The 26911-nt window shown below is 45.3% G+C and overlaps 1 protein-coding gene across 3 annotated transcripts in view; it reads left to right on the top strand.

Annotated features, from left to right (window-relative positions):
* Positions 1 to 26911, top strand: part of cradd (CASP2 and RIPK1 domain containing adaptor with death domain) — a 53403-nt gene extending 26492 nt beyond the window's left edge. Inside the window, exons 2-4 of one of the 3 annotated variants that reach the window (XR_012101391.1) lie at positions 16572 to 16699; positions 24008 to 24175; positions 26743 to 26911. Coding sequence is in view for 1 of the 3 variants with exons in the window: in XM_073066022.1 (XP_072922123.1) it covers positions 4941 to 5242 (302 nt within the window). In the remaining 2 variants the exon portion in view is untranslated. Of the gene's footprint in view, positions 1 to 4940; positions 6021 to 16571; positions 16700 to 24007; positions 24176 to 26742 lie in introns of those variants that run through there. The other 2 variants (XR_012101392.1, XM_073066022.1) reach the window with 2 other exon arrangements.

Genomic DNA, 26911 nt, shown 5'->3' with positions numbered 1-26911 from the left:
AATTGTTCCTACATTCCTAGACATTTATGTGGACTGGGGCGTAGTAAGTGTTTCCAATCCACAAAGTAAATTTTGGGTTTATTTTTTCATTTTCCATAATGGCAGAGAATAAAGTGGTGCAGTGCAGAGAGGTACATCAAACTCTGCAACAGGTACATGAAACTCTGCACAGGTACACGAAACTCTGCAGCAGGTACATGAAACTCTGCAGCAGGTACATGAAACTCTGCAACAGGTACATGAAACTCTGCAGCAGGTACATGAAACTGCAGCAGGTACATGAAACTGCAGCAGGTACATGAAACTCTGCAGCAGGTACATGAAACTGCACAGGTACACGAAACTCTGCAGCAGGTACATGAAACTGCAGCAGGTACATGAAACTCTGCACAGGTACATGAAACTCTGCAGCAGGTACATGAAACTGCACAGGTACACGAAACTCTGCACAGGTACACAAAACTCTGCAGCAGGTACACGAAACTCTGCAACAGGTACATGAAACTCTGCAGCAGGTACATGAAACTCTGCACAGGTACATGAAACTCTGCAACAGGTACATGAAACTCTGCAGCAGGTACATGAAACTCTGCAGCAGGTACATGAAACTCTGCAACAGGTACATGGAACTGCAGCAGGTACATGAAACTCTGCAGTAGGTACATGAAACTGCACAGGTACACGAAACTCTGCAGCAGGTACATGAAACTGCAGCAGGTACATGAAACTCTGCACAGGTACATGAAACTCTGCAGCAGGTACATGAAACTGCACAGGTACACGAAACTCTGCAACAGGTACACAAAACTCTGCAGCAGGTACACGAAACTCTGCAACAGGCACATGAAACTCTGCAGCAGGTACATGAAACTGCAGCAGGTACATGAAACTCTGCAGCAGGTACATGAAACTGCAGCAGGTACATGAAACTCTGCAGCAGGTACATGAAACTCTGCAGCAGGTACATGGAACTCTGCAGCAGGTACATGAAACTGCAGCAGGTACATGAAACTCTGCAGCAGGTACATGAAACTCTGCAGCAGGTACATGAAACTCTGCAGCAGGTACATGAAACTGCACAGGTACATGAAACTCTGCAGCAGGTACATGAAACTCTGCAGCAGGTACATGAAACTCTGCAGCAGGTACATGAAACTCTGCAGCAGGTACATGAAACTACAGCAGGTACATGAAACTCTGCAGCAGGTACATGAAACTGCAGCTGGTACACGAAACTGCACAGGTACACGAAACTGCAACAGGTACACGAAACTCTGCAACAGGTACACAAAACTCTGCACAGGTACACGAAACTCTGCAGCAGGTACACGAAACTCTGCAGCAGGTACATGAAACTCTGCAGCAGGTACATCAAACTGCAGCAGGTACATGAAACTCTGCAGCAGGTACATGAAACTCTGCAGCAGGTACATGGAACTCTGCAACAGGTACATGAAACTGCAGCAGGTACATGAAACTCTGCAGCAGGTACATGAAACTCTGCAGCAGGTACATCAAACTGCAGCAGGTACATCAAACTCTGCAGCAGGTACATGAAACTGCAGCAGGTACATGAAACTCTGCAGCAGGTACATCAAACTGCAGCAGGTACATGAAACTGCACAGGTACACGAAACTCTGCAGCAGGTACATGAAACTGCAACAGGTACATGAAACTCTGCAACAGGTACATGAAACTGCAGCAGGTACATGAAACTCTGCAGCAGGTACATGAAACTGCAGCAGGTACATGAAACTCTGCAGCAGGTACATGAAACTCTGCAGCAGGTACATGGAACTCTGCAGCAGGTACATGAAACTGCAGCAGGTACATGAAACTCTGCAGCAGGTACATGAAACTCTGCAGCAGGTACATGAAACTGCACAGGTACATGAAACTCTGCAGCAGGTACATGAAACTCTGCAGCAGGTACATGAAACTCTGCAGCAGGTACATGAAACTGCAGCAGGTACATGAAACTCTGCAGCAGGTACATGAAACTCTGCAGCAGGTACATGAAACTGCACAGGTACACGAAACTGCAGCAGGTACATGAAACTCTGCAGCAGGTACATGAAACTCTGCAGCAGGTACATGAAACTGCAGCAGGTACATGAAACTCTGCAGCAGGTACATGAAACTCTGCAGCAGGTACATGAAACTGCAGCAGGTACATGAAACTCTGCAGCAGGTACATGAAACTCTGCAGCAGGTACATGAAACTGCAGCAGGTACACGAAACTGCAACAGGTACATCAAACTCTGGTGGAACCATTTGGAATAGTTAGTTCAGATCTGTACTCAGAACCACTGGATGCATCTGTTGATGTTTGAGGAATGCAGTAAAGTTTTGCCTGAATTAAAATGTTCAGTAATGGGGACACTGGAATTCTTGGGCATGTTGAACATAGAACATAAAATAGTACAGCACATTACAGGCCCTTCAGCCCTCAAACCCTGCCTCCCATATAACCCCCCACCTTAAATTCCTCCATATACCTATCTAATAGTCTCTTAAACTTCACTAGTGTATCTGCCTCCACCACTGACTCAGGCAGTGCATTCACGCACCAACCACTCTGAGTGAAAAATCTTCCTCTAATATTTTCCCCTTGAACTTCTCTCCCCTTAGCTTAAAGCCATGTCCTCTTCTCTGAGCAATGGTGCCCTGGGGAAGAGGCACTGGCTGTCCACTCTGTCTATTCCTCTTAATATCTTGTACACCTTTATCATGATTCCCCTCATCCTCCTTCTCTCCAAAGAGTAAAGCCCTAGCTCCCTTAATCTCTGATCATAATCCATACTCTCTAAACCAGGCAGCATCCTGGTAAGTCTCCTCTGTACCCTTTCCAATGCTTCCACATCCTTCCTATAGTGAGGCGACCAGAACTGGACACAGTACTCCAAGTGTGGCCTGACTAGAGTTTTATAGAGCTGCATCATTACATCGTGTCTCTTAAACTCTATCCCTCGACTTATGAAAGCTAACACCCCATAAGCTTTCTTAACTACCCTATCTACCTGTGAGGCAACTTTCAGGGATCTGTGGACATGTACCCCCAGATCCCTTTGCTCCTCCACACTACCAAGTATCCTGCCATTTACTTTGTACTCTGCCTTGGAGTTTGTCCTTCCAAAGTGTACCACCTCACACTTCTCTGGGTTGAACTCCATCTGCCACTTCTCAGCCCACTTCTGCATCCTATCAATGTCTCTCTGCAATCTTCGACAATCCTCTACACTATCTACAACACCACCAACCTTTGTGTCATCTGCAGATTTGCCAACCCACCCTTCCACCCCCACATCTAGGTTGTTAATAAAAATCACAAAAAGTAGAGGTCCCAGAACAGATCCTTGTCATAACCCTCCAATCTGAATGTACTCTCTCCACCACAACCCTCTGCCTTCTGCAGGCAAGCCAATTCTGAATCCACCGGGCCAAACTTCCCTGGATCCCATGCCTTCTGACTTTTTGAATAAGCCTACCGTGTGGAACCTTGTCAGATGCCTTACTAAAATCCATGTAGATCACATCCACTGCACTACCCTCATCTATATGCCTGGTCACCTCCTCAAGGAACTCTTAACAGGCTTGTTAGACACGATCTGCCCTTCACAAAGCCATACTGACTGCCCCTGATCAGACCATGATTCTCTAAATGCCCATAGATCCTATCTCTAAGAATCTTTTCCAACAGCTTTCCCATCACAGACGTAAGGCTCACTGGACTATAATTACCCGGACTAACCCTACTACCTTTCTTGAACAAGGAGACAACATTCACCTCCCTCCAGTCCTCTGGTACCATTTCTGTGGACAACGAGGACATATAGATCCTAGCCAGAGGTTCAGCAATCTCTTCCCTCGCCTCGTGGAGCAGCCTGGGGAATATTCCGTCAGGCCTCGGGGACTTATCCATCCTAATGTATTTTAACAACTCCAACACCTCCTCTCCCTTAATATCGACATGCTCCAGAACGTCAACCTCACTCATATTGTCCTCACCGTCATCAAGTTCCCTCTCAGTGATGAATACTGAAGAGAAGTATTCATTGAGGAGCTCGTTCACTTCCCCAGCCTCCAGGCACATCTTCCCACTTTTATCTCTAATCGGTCCTACCTTCACTCCTGTCATCCTTTTGTTCTTCACATAATTGAAGAATGCCTTGGGGTTTTCCTTTACCCTACTCACCAAGGCCTTCTCATGCCCCCTTCTTGCTCTTCTCAGCCCCTTCTTAAGCTCCTTTCTTGCTACCCTATATTCCTCAATAGACCCATCTGATCCTTGCTTCCTAAATCTCATGTATGCTGCCTTCTTCCACCTGACTAGATTTTCCACTTCACTTGTCACCCATGGTTCCTTCACCCTACCATTCTTTATCTTCCTCACCGGGACAAATTTATCCCTAACATCCTGCAAGAGATCCTTAAACATCGACCACATGTGCATAGTACATTTCCCTGCAAAAACATCATCCCAATTTACACCCATGTTAGAGGTTGAACACAGTTAAAGTCAGGGTGATGTCAGGAAGCAGTTCCTCACACACACTTACTGGAAGTCTACAACTCTCTCCGACAAGCTGGTCGACAATATTTGTACTGCAATTGAAAGGTATTGAGTATTAAAGATTATGGAACCTAGGCAGGTGAAAGGAGCTTAGACACAGTCTAATCAAACCATTGAGTTGCTTCAAGGCAGTAAATGGCTTCCTTCATTCCTGTGAGACAATGCTTTGGGTGTCTCCAGCAACTCTGTGTGGTCTTAGTTTGATCTGTAGGGTGTCACTAAGCAAATACTCCATGTAAAAATTAATGCAGGGCTGTATTTTTTTTCCACTCTACTGAGAGTCTCCTCTGCCAATGATGGTTTAGTTCTGAAGTTGCACTGTGAAACTAGGAATTCACTCAGTAGCCTTTTTTTCTCTCTTCCAGATGATGTACAGTCAACCATTTCAGAAGACATCTTGAATAGTGTGCCTACCGACAAGCAATTAAATCGGCTGTCCAGCCAGCTGGGAGCAGAATGGGAGAGAGCTGTGGTGGATCTTGGACTGAAAAATTCAGACATCTATAGATGTAAAATGAACCACCAATATAATGTGCAGGCACAGATCTTGTCAGCATTTCTCCTGTGGAAACAGAGGTTAGGAAAACGTGCCACTGTGCGGAACCTGTGCAGCAGCCTTATTTCAGCAGAGGTTGATCGAATAGTGATAAGCAGTGCATTTCAGTGAAAAACAAAAGGGCTGGGTTTGACCCACTTCACAGGCTCACCATCTACCGAAAATAAAATGCTGGAGGAGCTCTGGGTCAGCCTGCATCTGTGGAGGGAAATAGACAATTGACATTTTGGGTTGAGAAGGGTTTTGCCCCAAAATATCGACTCTCCGTTTCCTCCATGTGTCCCTCCAGCAGCTCGTCCTTTGCTCAAGATTACAGCTTCTGCAGTCTCTAGTGTCATCTTCTACAGGACTTGCCCTCCTGCACTTACCTGGGCAAGAAGTGAAGAACCAGTCAAGCTGATCACATGGATAATCGATAAGATTATAGCCTTCCGCCAATTCAGTCCTTTGGCCCCATCTCTTGATATTCAGAAACTTACAGAAATATAAGATTATAGTTTTTAAATGTTAGAATAAGGAAGGTGGATTTCTCTGTGTAATGATGGGCTTTGGACTCCCATTGAGTTTGCATGAGTGAATGAAGAATTTAACCAGAAGTGGCAAAATGCCATTGGTTTCATATGACATAGCCAGCGTCATCGGCCCATTGACCTTCAATATAATCTAATCTTGGTCACCCTTCACAACCTGTGAGCTGTGTGAAATACTTAAACACCTTTTTGTATTTGTTCAATATAGTGCAGCTCTACGTCTTGTCAAAAAATCCTAGAAAGGGTGTTATTCTGAGAAAGAAATGTTACAGGATATGGATGGAGTCTCTATATGGTGTATTTAAGTGCTGTTTTAAGCATTTTTGTGATTTGCAACTGAAAGAACTGGTAATAAAGAGCTATTTTATTCCATTTTGGAAGTGTTGTTTAATTCCATGAAATACATTGAGTCAGAGCCTGAATCATCATTTAGCAAGCTGTGTACCAAAGCATTTCTATATGATAGCTGGGTAGGTAAATCAGTACTTACATAGCAGAGGAAGGACAGGGTGTTTAATGAAGCAGCATTTTATGAAATCCCATATCCTTCAAGGGGTAACTAGATAAGTGCGGGAGGCAGAAATGATTAGAAGACTATACTGCATTAACCAGGTTAGATGAAGAGGAATGGGAACATGCTCATATGCAGCTTAAACACTGCTCTGTAAAACTCTGTAACACGCTGTGAGGTTTCAGTGCTAAGACTAGAGTTATGGCTAGAGATAACGGGACTTTGGAATTCAGTGGCTCTCCAATGGGAGAAACGTTGTTCTTTCTTGTGTGTCTGGAGGCCGGGTTTTTCACGGTCTTTGTTGAGGAGAGATGAAGAGGGAGGACGCGTGTGGAGAGAGCTGGTAGACCACTGGACGGAGTGGACTGGGATCTGAGGGTCCGACGTTCGGAGGAGATTGATGGTGGAAGAATGGCAACTGAGTGAGCTCCAATGGGGACTTCTGATTTTGACTTGGGCTCTTTTTTTGTTTTGTTTATTTTCATTACTACCCCTATATTCTGATTAAGATTCATAAGGTCTATAATTTAATTGCATATGGTGTACTGTCTGATATTTTGCGTTGTGGGTTTGTGACTGGGGGTACATTACACAGCATCCATACAAATGTGTTTACCCAGTTTGGCAGGGCTGAAGGCTGATTTCCCTAGATGAATGCGAGCTGGGCAAGCCTGAGGGTTACAATTGTGGGGGCTTGCCCGGGATTGATTCCGTTGGATGCTGTGTGATTACCCTGTTTAAATCTATAAATCTGTGCTGGTATTGATGCTTCTAGGGTGCAGCAGTGGTGTGCTTCTGTGGGATTGCCGGTAATCAATGTGTGCATGTTGAGTGGGGTGGATATTCGCACCCTGGATGAATTGTTAATTTGATTTTTGAGTATGGTTAAAACTGTTGGCAAGATTGAAATTGTAGCGCATAAGTTTGATTAAATGGCAGGCTCAGACCTTGTTTTAGTTCAGACTAGCACTGACGTAACAGCGGTGGGACTGCCAGCGTCTATCGGTGCCCCAGGTGAGGCAGGGCCATGGCCTATTCATACTGTCAGGGATGATGAGAAGGGAGCCCAGCAGCCTAGGTCACAAGCTAAGTTGCCCGCAGTTGGGGGCAGAGATTTCAGAGACAGGGTTCTATCATTTCTGAGGAATGAGGGGAAAGAGTGGTCAGATTTGGAAAGCTTAATTAGTCCCCGTCCCCCAGTGAAGAGTGAGGGTTCTGAGTTGGCATCAGCCCTGACCTCTCTGGTGAATAAGTGGCCCAGTGCACAGGTAGTGGGTCCCTGCAAGAAGCTAAGAATTTTCTCTGGAATAACGCCCACCCCCGAGGGGGAAAAGGAGTAGGAGACGTGGGTGGAGCAGACCTCTCAGTTGTTAGATGAGTGGCAGTATTCTGATGATGATAAGCGACAGAGATTGGCTGAAAGTTTGAGGGGGTTAGCGGCTGATGTAGTAAGAAGCGTGACAGTTAACCTGCCCTTTGTTTCCCTTGCTGAGTATCTAGACGCATTAGAGAGCGCTTTTGGTATGACAGGGAGCCCACTGGAGCTCCGGGGGGGGGGGGGGGGTGGTTTTCAAAACACGCATCAGGGAAAGGGGGAGAGCTTTCCGCTTATCTTTTCCGGATAGAGAGCTAAATTGTTCGCGGCCCCGGGGGGTCATTCAGATGGCTGAGGTGGATAAGTTAGGATGGACCAGATAGCCAAGGGTGCCCAGTCCCTGGACATGATTGCTTGGCGTCTCCGGCAGACCCATAAAACGCACCCCCCTCCCTCATTTGTTCAACTGATCAGAGAGGTGCGGGAGGAGGAGAATGCAGTGAGAGGACTCTGTCAGCAGGGTACAGTCCTTGGTAGTAGCCCCTTGTGGTGAAGTGTCCGGGGCCAGCCCAACCCGGGAAATGGTAAAGGAGATGGTGGCAGAGCTGAGAACTGAGATGTCCCAGGTGTTGACAGTGGGTGTGGACCCTCCGTATGAAAGGACTGGTAGAGAGGGCCCCCGCCTAAGGGGATGGACTACGCAGAGGGCTGCGGTAGCCGGGGTTCTGCAAGAAGAGGGGTGGCCGGTAGCATGTGGTATAACTGGGGAAGAGGGGCACTTCTGGCGGGAGTGTGAGCAGCAGGAAGCCCCTCAGAGAGTGAGCTCTGGGTATCTAAGCAGGGAGAGGTGTTGGGAAACTTAGAGGAGACACAGTGAGGAAATGGCCTGGTGTCTCTGCAGGAACACATTCCCAGCAATGTACCAAAGAACTCCCGAAAGCAAAAGACCCTATTCCTGAAGGCTTAATGGGACCACGCTCCAGTGTGTCACTACGGATAGAGGGAATCTATGCTAAAACCATACTCGACACCGGGTCACAGGTCACGTTACTGCACCGTTTGATTTACAACCAGTATCTGAAGCATTTACCCTTGACGCCATTCAGTACACTGGAGATCTGGGGTCTCAGTGCTGGTGATTATCCATACTATGGTTATTTGTCAGTGAAATTGGAGTTCTCGGAGGCCGAGGTGGGAGTGTCTGAGGCTCTTGAGACAGTGGTGCTGGTTCGTCCGGACCCTGTCGAGACGGGCGGCGTTTCAATTCTGATGGGGACCAACACCATTCTTGTGAGGAGACTCATGGGGGCCTGCAAGGAGAAGGTGGCTGAGAGCTTTTTGGGGACATTGTCTATGCACCCAGTGTTTCGAGCTGCTTTTGAGGAAGTGCATGGCAGCATTGGGCCGGATACTGAATTTAGACGAGGGACTGTGTGGTTCACCCAGTCGAAGCCAATAGTAGTACAGCCTGGGGAAATAGTGAGAGTGAGGGGGACCCTCAAGTTTCCCGGAGTGCCTGAGGGCGAAGCCCTCTTAGTGGATGCTCCGGAAGATCCCGAGGGGGAGTCAGAATTTCCGGCTGGGGTACTGATGAGGCCCGAATTGCAGAAGCCCTCGGCTGTACAGGTGAGCAGGATGGCAGAGATCATCAGGAACACCTGGTGCATTTGTTCCCGGTGAGATAATGTCTAGTGCCCCTGTGAGACAAGCTGGGTAGAAACTATTGAAAAAGGGGGGGGGAAAGTTGACTGCTGAGTCACTCAACTTCGGGGACTCCCCAGTGCCACCGGATTGGAAAAGGAGGTTGGTAGAGAAGATGTTGAAGCTGGAAGGTGTCTTTTCCATTGGCAAGTTTGATGTGGGTTGTTCCAAGAGCACTCGTCACACTATCCGGGTGACCAAGGACACTCCGTTCAGAGAGATGTCACAGCGACTGGCTCCTGCAGACGTAGAAGATGTGTGGCAGCATTTGTTTAAGTTGAAGGAAGCTGGGATCATCACTGAGTCCCGAAGCCCCTATGCGTCCCCAGTAGTAGTGGCCCAGAAAAAGAACAGGAAGGTATGCATGTGTGTGGACTATAGAACTCTTAACAGGCACACCGTCCCTGCCCAGTATATGGTCCCGAGGGTCGAGGACGCGCTGGCCTGTCAGTTTAGTGTGCTGGATTTGAGGAGTGGATATTACCAGTTCCGATGAGTGAGGCTGACAAAGAGAAGACGGCATTTATATGTCCCCTGGGGATTCATCCAGTTCAAAAGGATGCCCCAGGGCATACCGGGAGCCCTGCAACCTTCCAGTGGGTCATGGAGAAGACAGTGGGTGATATGAACCTGCTTGAGGTGTTGGTATATTTGGATGACCTCATAGTATTTGGATCCACTAGCCGCCTGAAAGCTGAAGGGTTAAAACTTCCCCTGGACAAGTGCCAGTTCTGCAAAATGTCTGTTAGCTATGTCGGACACATAATCTCACGGTATGGAGTAGCTACAGACCCAGCTAAGATACAGGCGGTGACCACGTGGCCGAGGTCCCAGACTGTGAGCGCTTTGTGCTCGTTCCTTGGGTTCTGTGGTTATTATCAGAGATTTGTGAAGGGCTATGCCAAAGTGAGTCACCCCTTGAATCAGCTTCTGTGTCATTACCCTCCCTTGGGGAAGAAAGGGAGGGGGAGAAAAGGACAGGAGGGTGAAGAGTATCTTAACCCGTTGGAGCCCTTTGGACAGAGGTGGGATGTAAAATGTGAGGAGGCTTTTCAGTCGCTGAAGGAGTTGCTGACCCAGGTGCCAGTGCTGGCTTTTGCGGACCCCCGATTGCCGTATGTACTGCACACAGATGCCAGCCGAGAGGGGTTAGGAGGCGTCCTGTATCAGGATCAGGGCACCAGGTTGAGGCCTGTGGCGTTTGTCAGCCGGAGTTTTTCGCCCTCTGAGAGAAATTATCCCATGCACAAGTTGGAATTCCTGGCGTTGAAATGGGCGGTGGTGGATAAACTGAGTGACTATCTCTACGGGGCCAAGTTTGAGGTGCTGACGGACAACAACCCCTAACTTATATCCTGACCTCGGCGAAACTGGCTGCCACAGGCCATCAGGTGCTTGGCAGCGTTGTCCGCCTATGATTTCAGCCTGAAGTACTGGCCGGGGAGCCGGAACATTGATGCGGATGCTTTGTCCCAACGGGTGCATGAGGGACATCAGGGACAAGGAGTGGGAGAGCGTTCCTGCCCCTGGGGTGAAGGCCATGTGTCAATTTGCCATCACCGTGAAGGCAGAGGAAAAGGAGGGGCAGGATCGAGCAGTGGATCAATTGGGGGCTTCTGATGACATCATACCACAAGTTTACTGTAACCCTGACTGCTCTGAAAACAAATCAGCTGCCAGATTTGAGTTCTGGGGAAGTGGCAGCTGCTCAGCGAGATGACTTGGGCATTGGCATTATTTGGTCCACGGTTGAAAAGGGAGATACGGCTCTGGTGGAGAAGACGAAACACGCTTCGGTGCCTCCATTACTGAAAGAATGGCCTCGGTTGGAGTTGAAGAACCAGATCTTATGCCGGGTCACATCACCCCAGACTGACCTCAGCGTTGCCAGCTGGTTCTGCCTGAGAAGTATCGGAGGATTGTGTTGAAGTCACTTCATGATGATTCTGGACATTTGGGGGTTGAAAAGACCTATGGATTGCTCAGAGACCGGTTTTACTGGCCCCGAATGAAGTCAGAGGTCGAAGAATACTGCAAGTCATGCATTCGATGCATGCGGTGGAAGACACTGCCTATGCGGGCAGCTCCCTTGTCCCACTTGCGGAGTGCAGGGCCCCTGGACCTGGTGTGTATGGATTTCCTGTCCATAGAACCCGATGCCAGCAACACGGCGAATGTCTTACTCATCATGGACCATTACAACAGATATGCTCAGGCTTTTCCTACCAAGGACCAGAGGGTGACTACGGTGGCAAAAGTGTTATGGGAGAAGTATTTGGTTTATTATAGCCTTCCCAGGCGGATACGTAGTGAGCAGGGATGGGACTTCAAGAGCAGGCTCATCCATGAGTTACTGGGCATGCTTGGAGTTGAGAAGTCGAGGACCTTGCCCTATCACACGCTGTGTGATCCCCAGCCCGAGAGGTTTAATCGGACCTTGCTAGACATGCTCGGGCCTCTGGAGATCAGCAAAAAGAGCAGGTGGAGTCAACATATTGGGCATCTGGTTCATTGTTACAACTGTACACGAAATGAAGCTACTGGGTACTCGCCATACTATCTGATGTTTGGGCGCGAGGTGAGGTTGCCAATTGACCTTTGTTTTGGGACTGACGAGGGTGACTTACCACCAAAGCATTATCAGAAGTATGTGTCTGACATGAGGAGAGAGCTGAAAAGGGCCTATGAATTGGCTGGGGTTGCGGCCGCCAAGCAGAATCATGGAAATAAGAGGAGGTACGATCAGAAGGTGAGGTTCTCCCAATTGTTGCTGGGAGACCGGTCCTCATAAGGAATTTGGGGCTACCTGGAAAGCATAAGTTGGCTAACCGCTGGGTGGTCGCACCCTGGGTGGTGGAGAGTCAGATGCCAAACCTCCGGGTGAAACCAGAGGAGGGGAATGGGCCTGTCAAGATTCTCCATCGGAACCACTTGTTGCCCCTGGGTCAAGAGGTACAGGTAGACCCAGACACCGATGGAGCCTACACCTAGTAAGAGGACTCTGCGATAACGCGGGGAGACTGCAGGGCCCACAGTGGAAGAAGCTGGGCTGGGCCCCGCCCGTGAGAGGGATACTGATTCAGGGGATCATGATTTGGAGGTGTGGTACATGCTGCATTTTGCTAACTCCCCATTGGTTGAGGAAGAGACTCCTGGCCCTTCTCCCATTGAGTCAGGTGAAGTGGGGAGGGAGGGTATCTGTGGGCAGCCTGGGTTACAGCAGGACCTTGAAGGAGAGGAAGCGGGGCCTGGACACGGGGCAGGGGGCCTGAGTGATAGATCGGGGGTGGGGGGGGGATTCACCAAGTAGACCTGAAGTATCCTCAGTAGCGTCTGAGTCTGAGGAGTTAGGTGAGGAGGTACGGAGGCCTCAGAGAATTAGGAAATCACCGGATAGGTTGGCCTATGTAGTGCCTGGGGAACAGAACGTGATCTCTACTGTTTTGGGGAGCAATGTCACTGTCTTTCACACCTGGGTTGGGGTTTGTGTTTGCAGGAAGGGTTGGCGAATTATCTCAATGTCATGAGGACGTGACTAAATTTGGTGAGGAGTGTGTAACACGCTGTAAGGTTTCACTCCCAAGGCTAATGTAATGGCTTCTATGTAATGTTCCACTGTTAAGGTAATGGTTTCTCTGTGGCAGCAATGTTTAGGTTATGACCAGAGATAATGGGACATCTGAATTCAGTGGCTATCCAATGGGAGAAATGTTATTCTTTCTTGTGTCTGGGAGCCGGGTTTCTCGTGGTCTTTTGTCAAGGAGAGATGAAGAGGGAGGATGCGTGTAGAGAGAGCTGGTAGACCACCGGACAGAGTGGACTGGGATCTGAGGTCGGTGATGTTCGGAGGAGATCGATGGTGGAAGAATGACTACTGAGTGAGCTCCAACGTGGACTTTTGATTTTGACTTGGGCCCTTTTTTTGTTTTGTTTATTTTCATTACTAACCCTATATTCAGATTAAGATTCATAAAGTCTATCATTTAATTGCATATGGTGTACTGTCTGATATTTTACGTTTTGTGGGTTTGTGACTGGGGGTACATTACGCCGCATCCACACAAACGTGATTACCCAGTTTGGCGGGGCCGAAGGCTGATTCCCCTGGAGGAGCACGAGCTGGGCGAGCCTGGGGGTTACATCCATATGGCCTCAGCATAAGTGGTAGAATCTCTTAAGTTATTCATATTTCCGATAAGAGGTGTTGTCACAGTGACCTCTCCGGGTCCTACAAATGGTACAAATATGTGTCTTAAGTGTTTTTCTTGTGATTGCAAGACCCTGTTGGGTATTGGTAATGTAAAATACTCCAAGTCTGGTTCACTGGAAGGACTGATGGTGGGGAGCTGTGTGGTCTTGGTTGTTCCGTGGACCAGGCCCTCATGCCTCTGCATCACTTCTTGCAGTCACCCAGGGGAGGAGCTGCTGGAGATGGGATTGGAGAGAACAGAGGCATGGTGGGTGTACTGGGTTGGGGGCTGGCCCCTGCAATCCGGCCCCTCTATTGGTGCTGCTCTCCAGTGTTTGCTCCCCAGAAGACGAGCTTGATTTATATCATGCTTAGCTGACCCAGCACAAAATGAGCTGATTTGTATTCATCTGTTGCTGATCCAGTGCAAGTTGAGGTACTGCTGCATACTCGTTCTTACAGAAATGTGGCTCCAGGATAATATCCCATGCACCATCAATCTTCAGGCCATGCCACTCAGGGACATATTATTTAGTGACCGTATGTGCTATCATTACTATATGTGCCATATGTGACCGTTTTTACTGTGTTTTGCACCTTGACCCCAGAGGAGCACTGTATTGTTTAGCTGTATGGATGTGTATGGTTGCACGACAGTTAAAATTGAACTTGATATTTTCCACATTTTTATGTTTTAAAATTACCAACCTGTGGTTTGGTTGATTCACTCCTGGACCCAAGGATGAATTGAACTCATTCTGCCCTTGGTAAAGGAATTCCTACATGAAGTAAGTTTGGGAATTCTTGATCTCAGTCCATTGATGATGGTTTTGCATGATATCACTAGTGTGTGAATTGGGAATATTTTTCATTCCGGCCATATGGTTGACCCAACTACTCTCCTGAGATATCTTCTTGACTTAATGGTTTAACAGTTTGGATCACCTGAGTTGCTTCTTATCCCAGAGCAAATCTAACAAAATCAACTCTATACTCTGCCCAGGTTACCTGCTTATTGATTTATTATGAGCTTGAGCTGGTGGTGTTCTTTTCTTACTTGTTGTGTTCTGTGTTGTTCTGCCAAATATTTTGGGCATGCTATGTTGCAGCCAGAATGTATGGCCACACTTGTGGCTGCTCCTAGCATATCCCTAAGTCGTGTTAGTTGTGTGTAAAAATTCTCTTCACCAGCCTTACAACTCCACACCTCTTATCTTGTGCCCAGTGACCTGTCTCTTTTCCCAGCAATTCAATATTTTCCTCGCACCGTAAACTTTATCTGTCCTAGAGAATCAGCAATAAGACAATGTAGTTTTATCCAAGCAATTTCTCCCCCCAACCCCTCACAACATCCCTCTAAATCACTTGTTCTTTTATTCTTGCTCATTTGATTCAGATTTATCACATGTACATATATCGAACCATACCATGAAATGCATTGTGTGCGTTAACAACCAACACACCTAGGGATGTGCTGGGGGCAGCCCGCGAGTATCACCACACCAATATTGCCAGAACAATACAGAATACAAAAGAAACCAAAACATCCCAAACGACAAAACAGCAGCAGCAAAACAAACCCTGCCCTTCCGTCCCACCCACCTACACACACAGACATTCCCCTCACCCCAGGACATTCTTCTTTGGCCTACATCCTACAGCAGACTAGTGGAGTTGCAGACATTGGACTTTCGACTTCCTCAGTGGTCTTGCAGAGGTTCACGGACATGGGGCTCCTGCCATTGGACCCCGTTCTTTTCTTCGTCTTTCCATGATAATATCTAAAACAGGCTGTAATGGTAAAGATTTGATCAGCCCAATGACAACCTGTTCTTAGTGGGACTTTCTAAACAGCCCAGAGGGTGGGAGAGTAAGAACTGCTGAGTGAAGACTGCTGGCTTGGAGGAGCAGGAGGAGAGTTGTCTGCGTATTTGAATAATCCTGCCTCAATAAACCAGACACAGGACTTTGTGTTGATTCAAGCACTTCAGGATCACAAAGGGAAGCAAAGAACATTGCAATAAGTCAGCCAGGCTGGACAGATAACTTTGAGTCTTTGCCAGAAGTCTAACAAAGGCTGTTTCTCAGTGGAGAAAGGACACAGTTGGAATCTGAATATTTCCACTGTCGGCCAGTTCCTCTAATCCTGATTTTATGATCTCTCTCCCACCTACATACACAGAGTTATTAAACTGTTGCATACAATTTTATTTCACAGAAAGGAAAGTATTTTTCTTGTGGATAGACATATAGCATTAGCTGCAAATATTATCAGGAGCTAATAACCTTTTGGAAGATACAGAAAGATGCAGGGAAGATATCAATAAGGTTGAGAGAATACAGAGAGAATTTACAACGATGGTGCTTGGAATTAAGGGCCTAAGTTATAGGAAACTGTTAACAGAGTGGTCCTTTTTTTGCTGGTGTATAGAAGAATGAGGAGAGATCTTAGAGAGGTATAGAAAATTGAGTGGCATAGATAGGGTAAATGCAAGCAAGCTTTTTCCACTGAGATTTGGTGGGATTAGAACTAGAGGTCAAGTTCAAGTACAAATTTAATTGTCAAACACATACATGTATGCAGCTAAATGATTCAGTATTTCTCCGGGACCAAGGTGCAAAACACAATACATACAGACACACACGTTATGATCGCACATACAGTCCCAAAAATAACATTAGCACAAGTCCTTGAATGGCATGACCAGAAGATTGATTTTGCATGGGATGTTGTTCTGGAAACTCTAAAGGTCATAGGTTAAGGGTGAAAGGTGAAATATTGAAGAGGAATCTGAGAGGTATCTTCTTCACGCAGAGAGTGGTGAGAGTCTGGAACGATCTGCCAACGAAGTGATGGATATGGGTTCAATTTCAACATTTAAGAGAAATTTGGATAGATACAAATATGGGAGGGGTATGGAGGGCTATGTTCCACGTACTAGATAGGATAATAGCTTGTCACAGACTAGATGGGCTGAAAGATCTGTTTCTGCGCTATAGTGCCTGTGACTCTGTAAGATAGTGTTTTGCGTGCTCTGCAGCTTTGCTATTGGCTCCACCTAAGTCACTGCTAAGATATGAATTATGCTCATGATAGCAGAAAGCAAACCTGTCAGTTCATAGATTTCATGCTTATAGTGGCTGTGCAAAACAAAAATTGTTACTGTAGCAAATGACTTGTTGAATGTTTCCAGGAAGACTGTTGACAAGCCTATCAGCTGCTTTCTTGGAAGTCAGGACAGGGCTGGCTTCTCTCCAAAGACCTCGAGGCATGGATTGGATTATTACCCAAGACTGGATCTGAGAGGGAAAACTCATTAATGTGGGTACAAACAACTTTCATCTTTGATAATATACAATGCATCATTTAATGAAGAGCAAATAATAAATTGTGTTTGTGGATTTCATATGACATGGGTTGACAGCACAGAAATAGGCCTCTGGCACTACGCATCTGTGATGTTCTATGTGCTCTCTTCCTGTAATTTCTGCATATTCCTGTAGCATTTGAGGCAGTATGGCAGTGTAGCAGTCAGCAATACACTATTACAGTGCCAGTGACCTGAGCTCAATTCCCACCACTTTGTACACTCTTCCCGTGACCTTGCAGGTTTCCTCCCACATTCCAGAGACATACAGATTGGTAGGTTATTGGTCACATAAGTGTAATTGGACAGCATGGGCTTGGTGGCCAGAAGGGCCTATTCCCGTGGTGTAGCTCTTAAAAAAAGAAAAATATATCCATCTATTCCACTTTTCATTAAACGATATTACCTTATCTACCTCTGCCTTTGTAGCAGCTGGGAAGGAATCAAGCTCAGGATCTAATCAGGGACAACTTAAGTAACAAAACATCAGTAATGATAAAATGTTGAAATGTCTGGGGGAAAATTGTTGATGAGGTTCTTGTGAAGACCTCTTCATTAATCTGTAGATCAATGTGGAAATGTTGAGGCTGTGAAATGCAGATTTTGTTAGTTCGGTGCATTAAGGGAAGAGGAAGAAAGATGGGCAAACTTCGTTAAGGTATGGATCATCATCTCATTGAGTGCTTGAACAAGCTTTAGGGGCTGAATTCCTCCAGAAGTTACAAGACATTCCTTAGCATGATGTCAGGGTAAGGGCACCAAACCTACATGGAAAGTTTGATATTCACTGCTACAAAGGGCATCAAATGGAAGTTTTATGGAAATGTCCACAATTAAAAAGGGTCCAGAGGAGGTTCATGGGATTGATCCCAGGAATGAAAGGGTTAATGCACGAGGAACATTTGATGGCCTTTACTCGCTGAAGTTTAGAAGAATGAGGCGGAATCAAATTGAAACCAATTAAATATTGGAAGGCTTGGTTAGAGTGGACGTGGAGAGGATGTTTCCTGTAGTGGGGAAGTCTAGACCAGAGGGCACAGCCTCTGAATAGAAGGACATCCATTTAGAACAGAATGAGGAGGAATTTCTTGAGCCAGAGGGTGGTGAATGTCTGTGAATTCATTGCCAAAGGTGACTGTGGAGGCCAGGTCATTGGGTATATTTAAAGCAGAAAGCGGAGGTTGATAGGTTCTTGAATAGTAGGAGTGTCAAAGGCAGGAGAATGGAGAGGAGAGGAATAATAAATCAGCCATGATGGGATGACAGAGCAGACTCAATGGGCCAAATGGCCTAATTCTGCTCCTTTGTGTTGTCTATAAAGGGATTGGATAAGTGAAGCATAAAGAAACCATTTTCCATTAGTAGGTAGTTTAATGGCTTATGGTAAATGGCAGCTACAGGAAGGGCGAAGTTGTTTCCATGTAATTTCAATGTACGATATTTCACAACACAGTGTTTGATAAATGTAAGTGTTCACTTGAAGTCCAAGTTCACTGAGAATTTAGAGTCCAGTTTTTGGAGTGGCATACTTCCTCATCATAAACAGCTAAAGGAGTATGCCATTCCCAAACTATTCACATACCCTGTTCAGCACATCCTGCCTCAAGTGTTGTAGAGTCTGCAGGTCCCACATTGGCCTCATTAGTCAACCAAGAACCCATGGAGCTGGAATGAAAGCAAGTTACCCCCATCCTGAAGGACAGCTTAAGAAGCTGACTGACAGTAAATGATTGAGAGGATGTGGGCAGATGTGACTAGAGAATCCACTCGTCTCCATTATTGTTTAAAAGATTAGCTTTATTTGTCACATGTACATTGAAACAGACAGTGGAACATGTCACTTGTGTCAAATCAAATCAGTGAGCTGGGGTCAGCCTTCAAGTGTCACCACACTTCCAGCACCAACAGAACATGCCCACATTATTAACCCTAACTGTACGTCTTTAGAGTGTGTGAGGAAACAGAACATGCCCACATTATTAACCCTAACTGTACGTCTTTAGAGTGTGTGAGGAAACAGAACATGCCCACATTATTAACCCTAACTGTACGTCTTTAGAGTGTGTGAGGAAACAGAACATGCCCACATTATTAACCCTAACTGTACGTCTTTAGAGTGTGTGAGGAAATAGAGCATGCCCACATTATTAACCCTAACTGTACGTCTTTAGAGTGTGTGAGGAAATAGAGCATGCCCACATTATTAACCCTAACTGTACGTCTTTAGAGAGTGTGAGGAAACAGAGCATGCCCACATTATTAACCCTAACTGTACGTCTTTAGAGTGTGTGAGGAAACAGAGCATGCCCACATTATTAACCCTAACTGTACGTCTTTAGAGTGTGTGAGGAAACAGAGCATGCCCACATTATTAACCCTAACTGTACGTCTTTAGAGTGTGTGAGGTAACAGAGCATGCTCACATTATTAACCCTAACTGTACGTCTTTAGAGTGTGTGAGGAAACAGAACATGCCCACATTATTAACCCTAACTGTACGTCTTTAGAGTGTGTGAGGAAATAGAGCATGCCCACATTATTAACCCTAACTGTACGTCTTTAGAGTGTGTGAGGAAACAGAACATGCCCACATTATTAACCCTAACTGTACGTCTTTAGAGTGTGTGAGGAAACAGAACATGCCCACATTATTAACCCTAACTGTACGTCTTTAGAGTGTGTGAGGAAACAGAACATGCCCACATTATTAACCCTAACTGTACGTCTTTAGAGTGTGTGAGGAAACAGAACATGCCCACATTATTAACCCTAACTGTACGTCTTTAGAGTGTGTGAGGAAACAGAACATGCCCACATTATTAACCCTAACTGTACGTCTTTAGAGTGTGTGAGGAAATAGAGCATGCCCACATTATTAACCCTAACTGTACGTCTTTAGAGTGTGTGAGGAAATAGAGCATGCCCACATTATTAACCCTAACTGTACGTCTTTAGAGTGTGTGAGGAAACAGAACATGCCCACATTATTAACCCTAACTGTACGTCTTTAGAGTGTGTGAGGAAATAGAGCATGCCCACATTATTAACCCTAACTGTACGTCTTTAGAGTGTGTGAGGAAATTAGAGGCCTGGAGGTAACTGACACAGTCATGGAGACAACCAGAAGACCATAAGCTATAGAGGAAAGTTAGGCCATTTGGCCCATCAAGTCTGCTTTTCTATTTCATCATGACTGATCCATTTTTCCTCTCAATCTCGAACACCTGTCTCCTCCCACCCTATATCCCTTCATGCCCTGACCAAATCAAGAATCTATTAACCTCCGCCTTAAATATACATAAAGACTTGGCCTTCACAGCTGCCTGTGGCAAAGAATTCCACAGATTCACCACTCCTTGGCTAAAGGAATACCTCCTCATCTCCGTTCTATAAGGACACCCCTCTATTCTGAGACTGTGTTCTCTGGTCTTAGATCTCCCACCAAAGGAAACAACCTCTCTACATCCACTCTATCGAGGCCTTTCACCATTTGATAGGTTTCAATGATGTCATCCCTCAGTCTTCTGAATTCTAGTGAAGACAGTCCCAGAGCCATCAAATGCTCTTCATATGACAAGTCATTCAAAATGGAATCCTTTTTGTGAACCTCCTTTGAACCCTCTCCAGGTTCAGCACATCTTTTCTAAGATAAGTGGCCCAAAACTGCTCACAGTACTCCAGGTGAGGGCTCACCAGTGCTTTATAAAGTCTCAACATTACATTCTTGCTTTTATATTCTAGCCTTCTTGAAATGAACGCAAACATTACATTTGCCTTCCTCACCACAGACTCAACTTACAAATTAACTTTAGGGAATCCTGCACAAGAATCCCAAATCCCTTTGTACCTCAGCTTTTTGTATTTTCTCTCCATTTAGAAAATAGTTAAACCTTTCATTTCTTCTACCAAAGTGCATGGCCATACACTTCCCAACACTATATTCCATCTGCCATCTCTTTAACCATTCTCATAATCTGTCTAAGTCCTTCTGTAGTCTCTCTACTTCGTCAAAACTACCTGCCCCTCCACCTATCTTCATATCATTTGCACACTTTGTAACAAAGCCATCAATCCCATCATCCAAGTTACTGACATATAACATAAAAAGAAACAATCCCAACACAACCCCTGTGGAACAATACTAGTTACTGGCTGCCAGTCAGAAAAGACTTTCTTTATTCCTACCCTTTGCCTCCTGCCAATCAGACACTGCTTTATCCATGCTAGAATCTTTCCTGTAATACCACAGGCTCATAGCTTGTTAAGCAGCCTCATGTGTGGCACCTTCTCAAAGGCCTTCTGAACATCCAAGTATGCAATATCAACTGAATATCTTTTGTCTATCCCGCTTGTTATCTCTTCAAAGAATTCAAACAGATTTGTCAGGCAAGATTTTCCCTTGAGGCAACCATGCTGACTATGGCCTATTTTATCATGTTCCTCCAAGCACCCCAAACCACATCCTTAACAATCAACTCCAACATCTTCCCAACCACTGAGGTCCGACTAAATGGCCTATAATTTCCTTTCTTCTGCCTCTCTCCCTTCTTGAACAGCGGAGTGACATTTGCAATTTTCCAGTCTTCTGCAATCATTCCAGAATCAAATGATTCTTGAAATATCATTACTAACACCCCCACAATTCTTCATCCTCCTTTTTCAGAACCCTGGGATGTACACCATCTGGTCCAGATGACACATCTACCTTCAAACCTTTCATTTTTTTCAAGAACCTTCTCCCTAGTAATAGTACTTTCACACACTTCATGACCCCTGACACCTGGAACTGCCACCACACTGCTAGTGTCTTCCACAGTGAAGATCGTTGCAAAATACTTATTCAGTTCATCTGCCATTTCCTAGTCCCCCTTTACTAACTCTCCAGCATTGTTTTCCAGTAGTCCGATACCCACTCTCACTTCTCTTTTATACTCTATGTATTTGAAGAAACTTGTGGTATCTTCTTTGACATTATTGGCTAGCTTACTTTCATATTCCATCTTTACCTTCTTAATGACTCTTTTAGTTTCCTTCTGTTGGTATTTAAAAGCTTCCCAATCCTCTAAATCCCACTAATTTTTCCTCTATTATATGTCCTCTCTTTGGCTTCCCTTGTTAGCCATGTTTGTGTCATCTTGTCAAAAGAATATTTCTACCCTTTTGGGATGTGTATATTCTGTGCCTTCTGAACTGTTTCCAAAAATTCCAGCCATTGCTGCTCTGCCATCATCCCTGCCAGTGTTCTTTTCCAATCAATTCTGGTCAGCTCCTCCCTCAAGCCTCTGTAATTCCTTTATTCTACTGTAATACTGATTCATCTGACTTTAGCTTCTCTTTCTCAGATTTCATGGTGAACCTGATCATATTATGATCACTTTCCCCTAATGGTTCTTTTACCTTAAGCTCTCCAATTATTTCTGTTTCATTGCACAACACCCAATCCAGAATAGCTGATCCCCTAGCAAGCTCAACCACGAGCTGCTCTAAAAAGCCATCTTGTAGGCATTCTAGAAATTTCCCCCTTTTGAATCCTGAAAAAACCTGATTTCCCCAATCAACCTGCATATTGAAATCCCCCATGACTATTGTAACATTGCACTTCTGGTATGCATTTTCTATCTCCCATTGTAATTTGTAAACCACACCCTTACTGCTGTTTGGGGGTCTGTATACAACTCCCATCAGGGTTTTTTCACCCTTGCAGTTCCTTAGCTCATTTCACAATGATTCAAACCTTCCGACCCTGTCACCTCTTCCTAATGATTTAATTTCATTTTTTTTACCATCAGAGCCACACCACCGTCTCTGCCTTCCTGCCTATCCATTTGATACAATGTGTATCCTTGGACATTACGCTCCCAGCTATAAATTTCTTTCAGCCATGATTCAATGATGCCTACAACATCATACTTGCCAATTTGTAACTGTGCTATAAATTCATCTACCTCATTCCGCATACCCAGGGCATTGAACTATAACACCTTCAGTCCTGGATTCACCCATTTTGCTTTTGTCCACCTTTTACATTGCAACTCATCATGTTGACTGCAATTTTGCCCCATCGTCAGCCTCTCCTTGCTAGCAATCTCACTACACACTGCCTCTGTTTGTAACCCAACTACCTCATCCTCAGCACTATCACTCTGGTTTCCCTCCCCCTGCCAAGTTAGTTTAAATCCAACTCTAGCCAACCTGCCCACAAGGATACTGGACCCCCTCAGGTACAGGTGTAGCCCATCTCTTTTGTGCAGGTTGTACCTTCCCAGAAGAGATCCCAATGATCCATAAACCTGCACCAGTTCCTTAGCCACGCATTTACCTGCCAAATCATCCTATTCTTGCCCTCACTGGCACGTGGCACAGATATTAAACTAGAGATTACTGCCCTGGAGGTCCTGTTTCTCAGCTTTCTACCTAGCTCCCAAAAATCTCTCTTCTGGACCTTCTCACCTTGTCTACCAAATCATTGGTGCTTAATATGTACCAAGACTTTTGGCTGCTCATTCTCACCCTTGAGAATGCCATGGACATGATCCAAGACATCCCTGATCCTGGCACCAGGGAGGCAATATACCATCCGAGTGTCTCTATTACACCCACAGAACCTTTCCTATGACTAAGGAATCTCCTATCATTACAGCAGTCCTCTTCACCTCTCTTCTCTTCAGAGCCACAGCACCAGACTCAGAGCCAGAGACCTGGTCACTGTGGCTCTCCCTGGTAGGTCATCTTCAATAGTATCTAAAGTTATATACTTATTATCGAGGCGAAAGACCACAGGTGTACTCTGCACTTGCTGATGTTTCCCTTCTTCTCCTGACCGTCACCAAGTTACCAGTCTCTTGCAACCCAGGGTTGACTACCTGGTCATCTCCTCATTCTCCTGTATAAGTCAAAGGTCAGAAGAATGTATAAACTCCTTACAGGCAGAGGCGGGAATTGAGCCGTGATTGATGAAATCCACGAGGAGATCTTGTTCAGGGTGCAAAAGTAGATGAATCATCACAGTGACAGGTCCAATAGGAGATGCTTCACCATGGAGAGGGATGGGGGGGGGGGGGAAGTGGGAGAGGTTATTCCAGGCTATCTCCTCTTTAGACCCTCAGGTGATGACACGGAAAGCCTCAGAATCAGTCAATGATTGTACTAGGTCACCTACGAAGAGTGATGAGTGTTTCAGGATACTTTGATGTCCAACTTCCTTGAATGGCATTGCATTAGCTTGATGTCAGTCTTCCGATTTCTCTCCTTGTCTGATGTAGATATCATTATAGAAACCCAAAGATTTTCAGCAGCATGAAGTTATTCAGATGCCTGTCTCATTCCAGTGCAGCCTGCCATGATCATTACCCTCTGGGAACTGCTGAGTGTGATGCAACCCCTCATCCTCCTGTTGCTGAGAGCCTCAGAAGGGCTGAGCCCTTTTGCTGGTAAGCTTGAAACCTGTTCAACTGTGTACGGGGGGCAGGGGGCTGGAAGTTTGCAGGTTGGGCAGAAAAGAGTAACCCATTTGGTGGCCTCCTCCAAAAGCCTCCAGGTGGGCCAGGAATTTGATTGTGGTGACACAGGTAGGAGGGAGTACTTATCCAAAATACTATTGGCTGTAATAGCTGTGCGAGGTGGTTCAACTAAATACTGAGCAAAAGGGGACGAATACATTTGAACTGCTGACATTTTAGCTTTTGAAGTTTTAGTTTTTCATGCTTTACTGATTTCCCTGTTCTTTCACTCTACAGTGAAAAAAGAACATGTGATTCATAAATAAAAATTCTCAGTTAAATTGATCAAGATCTCTGTTTGTAATACTCATTTACGTGAACAAAGGGTTGGAGGCTGAATACTTTTACAAGGCACTGTATGTACAGGCGTCTTAACAAAAGCCAGGATGCGAGCTACAAATTACAATGGGATATACAACAAACATGTAAAAAGGGCAATGTTACAATAATTATGGGAGATTTCAATATGCATGTAGATTGAGAAAATCTGGTTAGTGCTGGATCCCAAGAGCGGGAACTTGTAGAATTGCTATGAGATGGCTTTTTAGAGCAGCTCATAGTTTAGCCCACTAGAGGAACTGCAGTTCTGGATTGGGTGTTATGGAATGACACAGATTTGTTTAGGGAACTTAAGGTAAAGGAACCTTCAGGAACAAGTGATCATCATATGATAGAATTCACCCAGCAGTTTGAGAAAGACAAGTTAAAATCAGATGTATCAGTATTACAGTGGAGTATAGGAAATGACAGATGCAAGAGAGATCTGCTGGCCAAAGTTGATTGGAAAGGGACACTAGTAGGGATGATGTCTAGTGTTTGAGGGAAATTCGGAAGGGGCAGGAAAAAGACATCCCAAAGATGAATAATTATTTTAAAGGGAGGATAACCGTGGCTGATAAGGGAAGTCAACGACAGCATAAAAGCAAAGGAGAGGGCATTATAATACTGTATAGCAAAAATCAGTGGGAAGGTGGAGGATTGGGAAGCTTTTAAAAACCAACAGAAAGCAACTAAAAAAGCTATAAGGAGAGTAAAGATGAAATATGAAGATAAATTAGCCAATATATAAAAAAAGATACAAAAGGGTTTTTCAGATATATAAAGAATAAAGGAGATAGGAGAGTGCACATCAGATTGCTGGGAAATGACACTAGAGAGGTACTAATGAGGGACAAAGTAATGGCGGAGAAACTCTAAGTGACTTGTGTCAGTCTTCACTGTGGAAGAGAATAGCAGAATGCGAGAAATGTGAGAGAGCCAGTGCAGTAGAAGTGACTGGTATTGCATTACAAAGGAAAAGGTCCTTGGGAAGCTATCAGATCTCCCTTCATTCTCGTAGGCTCTAGGGAATCAAGTCAAGTCAATCAAGTGTATTTTCGTTTAACTATATACATGTAGACAACATATATAACCATATAATTGATATGGAAATAAGACAATGTTTCTCTGATCCAGGGTGTAAAACAGAGTAGTACCACAATAACACACAATAACTTATGAAGTTTAGGATAAAATCTACAGATGAATCACACATAAATAACGTGTTAATATTAAGTATTGTACTGGAACAGATTAACCAGTGACCCTTCAAATATGAGACCACAGTGAGTCCAGAAGCCTGATAGCCTGGGGGAGGAAACTGTTTCCCATCTTGACCGTTCTTGTTTTGATGCATCGCAGTGTCCTGTATGATGGTAAAAAGTCAAAGAGGATGCTGGATGGATGGGTGGGATCCTTAATAATACTAAGTGCTCTGCATACGCAGTGCTCCTGATAATTGTCCCCGATGGATTGGTGGGGACAGCCCCATGATTCTCCCAGCTGTTCTCACAGTCCTTTGTATGAACTTCAGGTTCAATGCCAACTCCCATACCAGATGGAGATACAACTTGCCAAGACGCTGTCAATGGTGCTCCTGTAAAACACAGTTAATGGGGGGGGGGGGGGGGGAGGTAAAGCCTTGCTTGCCTCAATCTTCTTAGGAAGTGGAGGCATTGCTGTGCCTTCTTGTTCAGGGAGGTGATAGTAAGGGACCACGTGAGGTCATCTGTGATGTGAACTTCCAGAAAATTGTTTCATTTAATCCTCGATATGGAGAAGCCACGTATTCACAGAGGGGGACGGTTTGTCTGCACTTCCTGAAGTCTACATGCTTTTCTTTGTTGTACTGCGCTCCTGAGTGCCCTACTGTTCACTGTGTAAGTCCTACCCTGGTGTGTCTCCCTAAAGTGCAACATCACACAGTTAACTGCATTAAATTCCATCCGCCATTTTCAAACCATTTTCCCAGCTGGTCCAGATCCCACTGCAAGCTTTGACAGTCCACTGTGTCCCCAATTTTAGTGTCAACAGCAAACTTGCTGATCCAGTTTACCAGATTATCATCCAGATGGTTGATAAATATCCAGTTTTGGTAATGGAAGCCATCTTGCAAGGAGTCACTATGCGCAGAATGGAGCTTTGGAATATTAAGTCTTTTTCCTTTATTGCTCTTTCAGCACTTACCACCAGTTGTTTGACCACAGCACTTACAGAAGAGAAACTCACTAAGACTTGGCAATAACCTTCTGAGAAAAGTATCGGATGTCTGTGTGAAGAGACCATTGCTTCTGACTGGCCTGGGGATTTTTGCTTTTAACATATTCTCACAGATTTTTACTTACTTTT

This window comes from Hemitrygon akajei, chromosome 14 (genome assembly GCF_048418815.1).
Source record: "Hemitrygon akajei chromosome 14, sHemAka1.3, whole genome shotgun sequence".
NCBI classification, from domain to species: Eukaryota; Metazoa; Chordata; class Chondrichthyes; order Myliobatiformes; family Dasyatidae; genus Hemitrygon; species Hemitrygon akajei.
The sequence above is the reverse complement of the archived record's forward strand: the minus strand, read 5'-3'. Positions and strand labels throughout refer to the sequence as shown.